This window comes from Mchenga conophoros, linkage group LG3 (genome assembly GCF_057382185.1).
Source record: "Mchenga conophoros isolate Kocher_MC1m ecotype Shallow Benthic linkage group LG3, M_conophoros_male_GT1.1, whole genome shotgun sequence".
NCBI classification, from domain to species: Eukaryota; Metazoa; Chordata; class Actinopteri; order Cichliformes; family Cichlidae; genus Mchenga; species Mchenga conophoros.
In genome coordinates, this window is record NC_140528.1 from 12,811,691 (window position 1) to 12,824,411 (window position 12,721).

The window sequence follows — 12,721 nt, forward strand, 5'->3', positions numbered from 1 at the left end:
GTGACACGTGTGGAGGAGGTTCAGTCATATCCTGATCATCCAGACAGATTTGATGATTATCAGCTGCTGTGTAGAAATGGTCTGACTGGTCGCTGTTACTGGGAGGTCGAGTGGAGAGGAGACGTTGATATATCAGTGAGTTACAGAAGCATCAGAAGGAAAGGAGACAGTGCTGACTGTGTGTTTGGACGCAATGATCAGTCCTGGAGTCTGAGCTGCTCTGATGATGGTCCTGGTTCTGTCTGGCACAATAACAGAGTAACATCCATCTCCTCCTCCTCCTCCTCCTCCTCTGTCTCTAACAGAGCAGCAGTGTATGTGGACTGTCCTGCTGGCACTCTGTCCTTCTACAGAGTCTCCTCTGACACTCTGATCCACCTCCACACCTTCAACACCACATTCACTCAAACTCTTTATCCTGGGTTTAGAGTCTGGTCTCGTGGTGGCTCAGTGTCCCTGTGCTGAGTGGAGTGTAAAGAGTGTCTCCTGTTACAGAAACACTCTGACTGTTGAACAGATAGTTCAGTCTGTACATGTCTGTCTCTTTCACTCACAAACACGTTTTCAGATTCATGGATTCAATCAGTTGATGTTTGAAACTCTTCTAAATGATTCCTTGTAAACTTCTTCAGTCACAAACAAACAGGAAGTGATGTCACATGTGTTCCTGTCCACACAGCAGAATGAGTCTATTGCTGACAGTGATGTACAAACAGAGTGAGCATTTCTGAGGCCCAAAATAAACTGAGTAGTTCACTGAATGAACAATGGACTGTGAGCTCAGTTCCTTCATCATTAGTATGGATTATATATGTATATGTATTATATTAGTATCATATATATCAGGTGCTGCTGCTTTCAGTCATTGTGCAAATGTGCTGTTTGTAAGCTTGTAAAGCTGCAGTCAGCTGAGACTGAAGAAGTCACCTGATCAGTGAGCAAACGTTTCTGAAAACGTCCAGATGAACAGAATCAACCTTTTGGGATCAGCCAGCAATGCAGCATCATTGTTGTTCAGCTTCAGAGGTTTGCAGGAATGAACTGATGACCAGAAACAGCTGCAAAGTCCAAGAAAATACCAGCTGGAGTTCAGCTGCATTTGAAGAAGTCAAAGAAAAGTAAGGATGGCAAAGGGCGACGTTTTCTTCCAAAGAGCTGCAAACATGGTCGACGCCTCATTAGAAGAATCATCTGGACATTTGTGAGGAACTCTAACCAAGAAAGCAACGTCACACAGATCCAACAGACAGTTTCCATGACTGCAAGTGTTGAGTGGAAAAATGCTACATTGCATTATTGCATCCTCTCACCACAGGAGGCGCTGTTGGCACCACTGATTGCTGATCAGCTGTTCTCTGATGATCTGATTGATACTGTGAATAACGGGACTCACTGAACTCTGTGACACAGTGAAGATTACAGAGTTTAACTTCACCCTTTAAGACTGACCACAGAACCAAGTCCGCCAGAGCTTTTGTTATATTTTTACATGCTGTGGAGCCATTTGTGGGAGCATTTCAAGTTGCTATACATCAATACAACTGTTATAGCCCTAATTTTAATAATATGTATGCATTAAGTCCATAGTAACTACATAAACTGCAAAAAAAGCCTCTGCTCATCCATCTCTGTGTGTATCAGGATACATTTGGTTCATAATACACAGAAAAATCAGAGTTATTACCTGTAATAAATGTGAAAGATTCCTGCAGTGATAACCAGGCAGGACTGAAACACATCCAAGCTGTCACCACGGTAACAGCACCGCCCATCCACAGGTGAGGGGAGGAGCAAAAAGAGGGACTTTGACCATTTTATACTAAAAACACTCAACTAATGTTTCTAATATGAAACAAATAAGCCCACATTAATGTGAGCGTTTATTAAATAATAATAATGATGATTTCCTCCTGATCTCATTTCCACAGCAGAGAAAACTGTGGTGTATATTGAGGTGGAGGGTGTGGTCTGTGGCTCAGGTGTAGAGTGAGGGTGGGGTGCACCACAGCAGCATGCTGGGACTGCTGAGGGTGGAGGAGGGAGTGATGATGACATCAGAGCTGCAGCACAGAGACCAGTGAACACACAGTCTGTTCATCTTTGCATAGATACAATATACAGCACAATATTGAATGACAGACACGCTGTGGGAGCTTCCACAGATACACTGACGTCAGCATCCAGAGTCCTCCTGCTGCTCCCCCCTCAGAGCCCCGTGATCAGCACCAACACATTCAGTTAGATGACAGAGTCCAGCTGCAGCTAGAATCAGCTCCCCTCTGTGAACAACAGCACAGCGTCAGTGTTTCACACTCAGTGAAAGGAGGAAACAGCAGAAGAACACCATGTGTGCTACGTTTCCCAGGACACACTACAAACTGCACAAATACAGAGCAGCACGTGGAAGGACCTGGAGCTGCATTTACAGAGCTGCAGACAGCGTGATGTCCTGTATGGACAGGTGGAAGGAACCAAGTCCTCAGCTGGAACACTCGTGTTTGTCCACAGACAGGAAACACAGCAGGAAACTTCCTCACAGAAGTGCAGCTCATGGATAACACACTTCCTGTCAGTCAGAATGAGGCTGCAGCCAAACACAGAAAGGTGTTTTTGTCCAGATGAGCCCAGAGAAGAAACACGAGTGTTCACAGACATCAGAAGCTCAGAGAGGTGAAACATGAGGTTGGAGTCCTCGTCAGCATCCAGAAGAGCTGCTGTGAAACCCTGAGTACTCATGACAGACTCTGATGGCACAAACACATCATGATTCAAACAGAAAGACAAACATGGAGCTCCTGATCCTCCTGCATGAGAACAAGCTGACATGAGCGCTGTGTCTGAGAGTGTCTCCCTGTCACAGTGACAATAACACAGCTGCTGCTCACAGTCATTAAACTGACCTGAGGTCAGCTGTGCTCCTTACATATGAACCATGTGACCTCACATCAGTGCTGTGGATGACTGTAGTCATAGAAGAGTAGAGCTGTAGCAGGTGGTGTGAGGAGGAGGTGGTGTATTCTAGTTAACGCAGTACTGAAACACTCCAGCAGAGGGCGCTGTTAAGTCCTTATTGTAACACAGTTACTGTGTGCAGTTAGACTTCATACATAATCTGCACTTATTTCCATCAGACATGCTGTCAGTAAATGATTGGTTTCTATTGATTCTACTTCCTGTTGACTCGTTTGATGACAGTGAAACAATCACAGCTGATTGTGTGATGATGTAAACTGTCACTGTTACATTCAGTGTGTGTGACATAATGTTAGTGCAGGCTGATAACAGCCTGGTTCTGTTAGAAACACATGAACGTGTCCATAGATCAGTGTGTGTTTAACATGAGAGCTTCAGCCCTGCTGATGTGTTAAATAAAGACATGCAGGAAAACTGATGAGACTCTGAAATAACTCTTTATATTTATAATGTAACTCTGCATCAAAAGAACAACAAAGGATCCCAGACAGGTTTCTGTGAACAAAGACCATTCTGATGTTTCTGTGTTTCTAACACTTTGACATTATTAGTAAACAGACTGCAGTGAGCAGCATTTATAAAGAGCTTCTATATAAAGATATGACAGCTGTTTGACAAGTTTATCACTCTGTGTTTGGACCTGATCAGTCCAGCTGTTTACTTGAAACATGTTCATTTACCTGTTCTGTTATATTCATGTTCTTGTCTCTGTTGAAAACACATTTTAATGTCCCTCAGATTTTTCTCCCAGATGAATAAATATAAAAATGACACAAACTGACTGCAGCTACTTTTTGTCCTTTCTGTCAAAAACCTTCATGTGACTCATGAGAGACACGTTTCAGCTGTTTGTGACAGATCAGAGGCCAACAAGTCATTTATAACACTTTCCATCATTGTTTAAAGTTCTCAGTGTTTCTGTGTTGCTGCGTATAGGATCTCCCAGCATCATCACTGTGCTGTCCAATCATTGTGTGCGAGGTTACCCTTATAGTGCGATGTGTGTTTGCACAAAGAGAAGCATGTGTGTCAAATATAAATAAGCTCAGAACAGAAACAGCTGCTGGTTTCTTCTGTTTAGAGTCAAGTTAGTGTTTTGTGTCTTTGTTTGAGGCCTGATGTCGAGCAGAGGTGTGTGTAACTGCACTGGTCTGTTATATGTGTGAAGTGTGTGCTTCTCTTCAGCATCATCTTTGTCACTGCTGATTCCTTTGTGTCATCATGTGTTGAGAAGAGAGAACAGTTATAACGGAGGAGCAAAAGGAAGCCCTGAAATCTGCATCAACAAGGAAGTGTTGGCTCACCAGTGATCCCAGCAGAGCCACTGGTTTGGCTCCAGTTGTTACAGATTCAATGATGTTGCTGCTACAGATACATGTCAGCATCTTTATTGAATTTTATATGAAGCAGAAATGGTGTCATTAGGAGAAGAAGAGGAGAACAAGTCCGGCGAGGAGGCAGCAGCTCTTAAAGATGAAACAGCAGCTCAGCCCTGAGCTCAGAGAGCTGCACATGAAAAAGCTCCTCAAGCAGATCCTGTCAGAGGTTTGTCATCAACAGGAGGAACTGTTCACATCATAGGATGAAGATGCTGTCAGCTGGATGAAGAAGGTTATTTAATGCAAACGTTCACACTGAAGTCAAATTGTTGTCGTGTTGAACAGATTCATGTACTGATCGTCTCCAGAATGTTAGAAGAGCTTCAATGAATCATTAGAAACAACTTACAGCTGCACAGCTGTGTCAAACACATCTGTGTGTCATTGTGGGATTGTTGTGTTTCTACATGTGACACACGTCTAAAACATGCACACAATCTGAACACAAACAGGGACTCATGTGTTCCCACAGCCAGATGCTGAGAGCCATTTCCTTGTAGTCCTGTGTCTACATACATGAACCATTAGATGTTATTGGAATGATTGTCAGCTCTGATAGTTTCATGTGTGTTTAGCTGGACGCTGTTTGATCCTCGACATGTTTAAAGGTGTCCAGTCCTGAGACACTGGGGCTGGAAACAGCTGTGATGTCATTGGACTGTCACACAGACAGAAGTGCATGAAGTGAGCAGCCGAGGAGCCGCTGATGTTTTGGATTCAACAGCATTTGAAAGGTCGACACAGACACATTTGCACACAGAAAGCTGAATCTGTCATATGCCACAGTGAACTCACTGTTCAGTGTTTTTCAGGAAGCTTCTTAACTGCCTCTGCTGCCAAACAAGCAGCTGATGTCCTTGAGAAGAAGCTGAAGAAGTCTTCAACAACAAATACAGGAAGTGGACTTTCAAATACTAGATTCACTTTAGACTCACAGAGAAATGACTCAACCAGCTGTGTTTGACTATATGAAAGGTCAGTGTGTGTCTGCACACAGACTGTTGTGTTGGACTGTTATTCAGTTGTCTGCTGAATGTTTTCAAATGTCTGCATCTCAGCTGTGATGAGGCTGGGGGTCACGGGAGGCCACCGTAGCAGCCTCTTCAACATCATGACATCATCATAAATGCTGCTGGACTGTCTGATGGGCTGACGGTGAAAAAGCCGTCGGGAAGGAAACAGAAGACGTTTCAGAGGCTGCAGCAGATTTCTTTGATTCGGGGCCTTTTTCAGCTTTATTGGACAGAGCAGTGAAGATAAGTGACAGCAAAGCAGAGAGAAAGGGGGCGTGGCCCGGGTCAAAGCCAGGCCAGCTGCTCTCCACCTCGTGGTCACCTGCTCATCCTAGTGAGCTCCACCAGCAGCCCTTTCACACACTTTACACTGTCAAACACTGTGTGTGGACCTCAGCTAACAACAGGCTGCATTTAAGTCTGGACTACATGCTTTTATATTGTTTTTATTCCATCAGCAGCTCAACATCATGAGCAGCTTTGACATAAAGACATCAAACTCAAGCTGACTTTAAACTACTTTTAATACAGGGGCTCAAAAACAACAACATCTTTATTATATATCAGGACAGAAAGTCATTTCATCTCAAAGGGAAACAGCTTTATTTGGAATAACCAGCACTATCAACTGGTTTGGGATCTCCACCAGTTTCATGTCTTTGCAGCTTCTCCAACAAAGTTCCTGTAAAATCAGCATGTTTGTCTTTATTGGTTTGATAGTGATTGATTATTCAGTCCCAATCTGCTGTCATCTAAAGAACAAAATGATGTTTCTATGAGTCACAAAGCTCCAGATGTTGTCGGCTTCACAAAGAAAACAAAGAACTTAAACACAAAGTGTTTGGAGCCAAAATGTTCCCAAGCTGCTCTTTTTGAAATGGCAGAGGTACAGTGGTGTCTAACAGCACACTGTGGAAGGCAAACATGTTATTGTTGGATGAAACTTCATGAATCCTTTGTAGATTTGAGCTGTTGGAGCCTTTCTTTTCTCTTCAGGTGTACAGATGCTGAGGAGGCAGGTGAAGCAGGTGGAGCTGTTGTGATGCTGGCAGAGGGTGTGTCTTAGTAACTCTGTGAGGCAGAAGTGGATCCAACATTGTGGATGTGTTGATGTTGGAGCCATTAAGAGTCTCTGGCCACACTGTAGGATTTCCCTTTGATCCACTGTGGGGGCATTTTGGAGTCTGTCAGTGAAACTCTTCATGTTTGTGTTTGACTCCAGTTTATAGAAACAGAGAAATGTGTCATGCTTTTGTTCGGCCTCCACAAATACACACATTTGTTCATTGGTTGGACTTTTTGGAAGGAGACACATTGAAAACCATGTTAATAAGATCTTGTTGTTTCCTGTGGATCCGACACAGAGAGTGGACTTCAGACAGAAAGCGTGGAAGAGATTTTAGAGGCCGTGTGTGGCAACAGGAAGTTTCTGTGTGTTTGCTGATCTTACATGTGGAAAACAACACGTGATGTTTGTGAAGTTCTACAATGATCATTGTTCTCACAGCATTTTGAGTGGGAACAGTTCAAACTGGGAGTAGTGGGAGTTATTTACTGATTGAAACAAGCTGAATGTTTCTGTGACGATGAAGATCAGCAGCTCAGCTGATCAATGAACTGACATCTATCAGTCGTTTCATGAGATGAAGTCATCAGCAGACATTTGTTCTGACTGTGTGATGAATGTCAGAACGTCAGGGCTCTGCTTTAGTCACTGCTTGATGATCATTGGCTCATTGTTGAATCCAGGGGCCCAGTCTGACCTCTGACCTTTGCTGCAGGTCTTCTGTGTTATCTCCACTTTCATGTCTGATCTTCTGCTGTATCGTCCAAAATAAACATCTGGATCATTTCCAACACTTCAGCAGATCTTTAGTTTGGGCAGTGCAGCACAGAATAACACATATTGTACTATACTGCCCACTTCCTGATCTTATTGGATCTGTGTGTGAGGTTGGTGAAGGAAACACATGTTTACTGAGTGAGTCGCTGCCATTAGGAACTAGTTTTTATATCACAGCCTGGAAATCACACAGGACCATTTCTGCAAGTGAAAAGTCGTCATTGGAGGAAAATCATTGTGTAGTTTGTGCGACTGAAGACTTGTCCCAACTACATGTGCTGCTGACCCTTGACCTTTTCTTTAGGTGCACAGAGGAGTCTGTGGGAACATCCAGAACTGAGGCATCTTGTGTACAAACGTGTTCAGACCAGATGTCAAATGATGTCAGATGTCATCCGTGAATGGATGCAACTGTGGATCGTTCCAATAAAATGAGGCAGTTTTGTAAGTACAAGCCCACTACAACCCATCATCAACATTTTAAATTACATTATACATCTTCACTGATATAAAGCACCACTATTTTAACCTGATTCACTTTTTCCACCCTAACAGTTCATTCCTCAAATCAAACAAGATATTTGACCCTAAAAAAATGCATCAACAAATAATTTTGTAATAAAATATTTATTCTTCAACTTTTACAAGTGAAATCAAACAAGTGTGTTTAAGAGTGAAACCAGAGTGGAAGCTGCTCATATAGAGTCCAACCCAGGCTAAAGTAAGCTGAGTAGAGCAGCACCATCAAAGTGTCGGCTCTCTGAACACGGTGCAAGATCGCCATCTGCAGGACTAAACTAGTTTTTCTCGCCCTCCTCGTCAACATCAAGATGATGTCATCGTACAGCAACTGATTCCCTGTCCGTCTGGAACAAAGCATTTACATTAAAAAAGACATTTACAGAAAATACAAACACCAACAACACATCTCATCATCACATGATATTTTATTATTTATTATATTATATATTTTTATTGTACCATCAACATCAACAAATACCAGCATATTTTCTTTGAGATTGAGTAGAGTGGACCTTTCCCTTGGTTCACTTCCTGCTCGCAGCATCAGCTGACCTCTGACTTCCTGGTTAAGGTCTCTCAGCGTTGACTGGAATATCAAATCGGACTCACACCATGTTCTTGTAATGTGGTCATGTCTGTCAGCTGTTTGAAGAGCATCTCTGGCCTAAACACAATAGGAAGAACAACAACACGGCAAAAAAAAAACAACACATTTCCATATTAGATGAAGGGCACCGTAACTGGAAATGGTAACATTCATCTGATGCTGCTTTGGATTTATCTTCTGTTTTAGATCAACTTTGATCACTTCGAGCCATCTTAAGTCCGTTTGTTCTTCTCACTAACATCTCGTATGATTTCAGATCCCTGCTGTTCCCCAGCTGCCCTGTAGGTTTGTGCTTTGACCTCCAGAGGGCGACAAATCAGCACAGACAGAGAGCTCCATTCAAACTTTGCTGCCATCAGGAATAATTCTTCAAATATAATCATCAGTGTTTGAGCAGTTATGATATCAGGGACAATCTAGACATGTGTGACAATACTGAACATGTCACATGACACACCTCAAACATCATGTGATCCACTCTCAGTCTGCACTTTCATTCATGACTTCAACAGGTTGAAATGAGCTTTGAAGAAACATCAGTGAAATAAATCTTTCATGGATTCATGTGAGCAGCAGATGAACTTTACAAAGAATCAGTGGATTTATCTTCTGTTTTAGATCAACTTTGATCACTTCGAGCCATCTTAAGTCCGTTTGTTCTTCTCACTCACTAACGTCTCATATGATTTCAGATCCCTGCTGTTCCCCAGCTGCCCTGTAGGTGGCCTCAGTGTGTCTCACACCATTTACAGATGATTACAGGTCGTTTACAGTTCAAACAGGTCCAACATAAGAAATATGCAGAAAATATCCTGCTATAACAGTTTGGGTCAAAGTGCAGATGTTCCAGATGTTCTGAGTCTGTCTGTGTTTCATGTTAACATGTAGATGTTGGACCAAAGTGAAGCTTTTTGATGTGACTGCAGGAATGTGAAGTGTAACTCTGAGCTGTAGGAAATGAAACTAAACGCACTTTTTCTCCTTTATTTATAGGAAAGTGTAGGAGAGCAACAGATGAACAAGCGTTACTGTAACAGGAAACATCAGAGGACCTTTATGTTCATCATCATCACTGTTTCCTTGTTCTGTCACAAACACACAACACTTCCTGCTCTCTCTCTGATGGATCTGATTGGCTGTTTCATTCACAGGAGGTCAGGGCGTCACACAAACAGCTTTAACTGCACAACGACACACTTTAAATCATCTGCAGACAAACCTGTGTGTTTGATTTATGAAGAAATAATAAAGACGTGTGTACAGCTGTCCATGAAGCAGCTTCTCACACAAACTCTGACACTTCAGCCACTTTAATTCCTGCAAAGCTGCGTAATAAAGAGCTGTGACTGCTATGAGCTGCTGCTGATGACTGCATGAAGCTCTCAGCTGAAGCTTCTTTCATTTATTTTAATGTTAATGTCGCCTTTTTAAGCCTGTGTGAGGATTTTAATGACACACATTAAAGGAGCTTCTTTGATTAGAACCAAATTCATGTTGATTTTCAGCCTGAAATGATAAAAACTTTAATAATTCTGTTTATAATCATCAACCTGGAGACTAATGAAAAGTATAATAGTGAAAAAAAGCCTTTAATATTTGAGTAATGCCTGAATCTGCTCAGAGACGGAGACAACACAGAGGTGTTGATGACAGTTTGACATTAACTGAATTAAAAACAAAGTGCTCTTATTGTGAAAATCTGCCTCCTACTTCTTTAAATCATTTTTATGTATTTTTTAACCTCACGGTGAAACATTGAGGCATTAATCTGACACAGTTTGATCAGCAGCTGTGTTTTCACTGACGTTTCACTTTGATTTGTTCAGACTGAGCAGAGAGGATCGGTTCTCTGTGTGCGCACTGCTGAGAAACACAAGCTCATTTCTGCTGTTTCATGAAAAGTGTTATGGAGGAACAAGAAGTTCAGCCTCTAAACTCTCAGCGTGAGGACTGAGTGAAGAGTTTCAGAGCAGAGAGTTTTGGCTCACAGCTTTTAGCGTCTACACAAAGAGACGATTACGCACTTGATCTGAGAACATCTCCACCTTGGGTCACGGCAAAGCTACGAGAGCGTCTCTCAGCATGGGCCCGAAAAAAGTTCTGTCAGCCGAGGAAGGAGACGATATTAAGAAGTCGCTGGAGTTTATGACAGAGGAGATTTCTACTGTCAAACTGCAGCAGAAAGCCATCCTGGACCTGGTCGAGGAAGTTAAGGCTCTCCGCATCCAGAACGCCGAGAAGGATCGGCGGCTGGCGTACCTGGAGAACAGAGTGGCGGATTTGGAGCAGTACACCCGGATGAACGATGTTATCATCACGGGGCTTCGCATCAAACCCCGGTCATACGCCCGGGTGGTCGCCACTGACAATGTAGGAGGGCCAGGAGAGGAAGATGTCAACTCCACGGAGCATCAAGTGGTTACCTTTCTACGGTCCAAAGGTGTGGAAGTGGATTATAACAACATTGAGGCTTGCCACCCTCTACCCCGAAAAAATGACAGTGACAAACCAGCCATCATTGTGAGATTTGCAAACAGAAAACAGAAAACAGCACTGTTAAAACAAGGAAGGAAACTGAAAGGATCCGATGTCTTCATGAACGAACATCTGATAAAAAGAAATGCGGACATTGCCAGGAAAGCACGTTACTTGAAGAAACAGGGAAAAATTCAAAATACATGGACCACCAACTGCAAAGTATTCATTAAACTCAATGGAACACCGGAACAAGCCAAAGTGTTGGTCATCAGAAATATGGAAGAGCTGGACAAATACTGAGGTCAACTTACTCTGGAGGTATGAATACACATGTGACGTGACACACAACACAACACATGGCACAGTCCAAAAGAACTTCATCTGCATCCGGCAACAATATCAACATGACTCATTGGAATTCTCTTTATGATAATCTGGAACTGAAAACATTTCGATACACAGACCATAATGTTCTAGACTTAGAAAAGGATATAGACCCGGAAAATAATTTCTTCTACAACATCAGCTGTAACTGCTGCTACTTCACTGATGAACAGTTTAAGCACACCATCAACACGGAAAATAAATTATCAATAATCCATTTTAACAGCAGAAGTCTGTATGCCAACTTCAACAATATAAAGGAATATCTCAATGAGTTGACAAATCCATTTGGAATTATTGCCATTTCTGAAACATGGATCAATGCGGAGAAAGGAATGGACTTTGGACTGGAGGGATATGAAGTGAATTTTGTAAATAGAAGGAACAAGAGTGGAGGGGGAGTAGCTGTGTATGTGGATAAAAACCTAAACTACAAGGTGGTAGAAAGTATGACAACTGTAATTGATAATTTACTAGAATGTATAACAATTGAAATTTATAAGGAAGAAGAAAAAAATGTAATAATTAGCTGTATATATAGAACACCTGGCTCTAGTATTCAAGTATTTAATGACTTCATAGAGGAAATATTCTCTAAAACAAATCAAAAAGTTATGTTTATCTGTGGTGATTTTAATATTGACCTGTTGAATCCAAAAAAGCATAAAATGACCGACGAATTCCTAAACACTATGTACAGTTTGAGTTTACATCCTAAAATAACCAGGCCTAGCAGAATTACACCACATTGTGCCACCTTACTTGACAATATTTTCACTAACAATATGGAAAACAACATTGTGAGCGGAATATTAATTAATGACATCAGTGATCACCTACCAGTTTTTGCAGTTTATGACACTAATTATAAGAAAAATCAGCATGAAGAACAACTGAGATACAGACGTGTAAGGACAGAAGAAACTATGACTGCATTTAAGAACGATCTATTAAATCAGGACTGGGACAAGGTGTACAAAGAAGCTGATATTGATATTGCATATGGCATATTTTTAAGAATATTCATGGAGTTGTACGATAAAAACTGTCCAACAATAAAATACAACAGAAAGCACAAATATTCAGATAGACCATAGCTCACTAAGGGTTTACAAAATGCATGTAAAAAGAAAAATACACTCTATAGGGAATACCTAAAACAAAGAACAAAAGAAGCTGAAAATAAATATAAAAAATACAAAAATAAGTTGACCAATATTATACGTGTATGTAGAAAGGAGTATTATAGTAAAATATTGAACAACAATAAACATAATATGAAAGGAATATGGGATGTTTTAAACGGTATCATTAAAAATAATTCTGGACAACAAAGTTATCCACAATACTTTATCGATAATGGCAATATTATGGAAAACACTGCTGATAAGGTCAACAGCTTTAATCATTATTTTGTAAATATTGGACCAAAACTGGCAGAACAAATTCCTGAGTCACTGCCATCAGTAGACTGTAGTGAAAACCTGATTGATAGGAACTCAATGTTCCTCACATCAGTGGA

The 12,721-nt window shown here is 41.5% G+C and overlaps 2 protein-coding genes across 2 annotated transcripts in view; one reads left to right on the top strand and one right to left on the bottom strand.

Annotated features, from left to right (window-relative positions):
• LOC146577301 (stonustoxin subunit beta-like) overlaps positions 1–3,122 on the top strand; it is a 15,933-nt gene extending 12,811 nt beyond the window's left edge. The window contains exon 4 of the mRNA XM_085252948.1: positions 1–3,122. This exon is cut by the window's left edge and continues 71 nt beyond it. Within this exon, the coding sequence (XP_085109074.1) occupies positions 1–465 (465 nt within the window). The 3' untranslated portion in view covers positions 466–3,122.
• Positions 1–12,721, bottom strand: part of LOC146577283 (protein NLRC3-like) — a 682,649-nt gene that overhangs the window by 555,405 nt on the left and 114,523 nt on the right. The window lies entirely within an intron of this gene.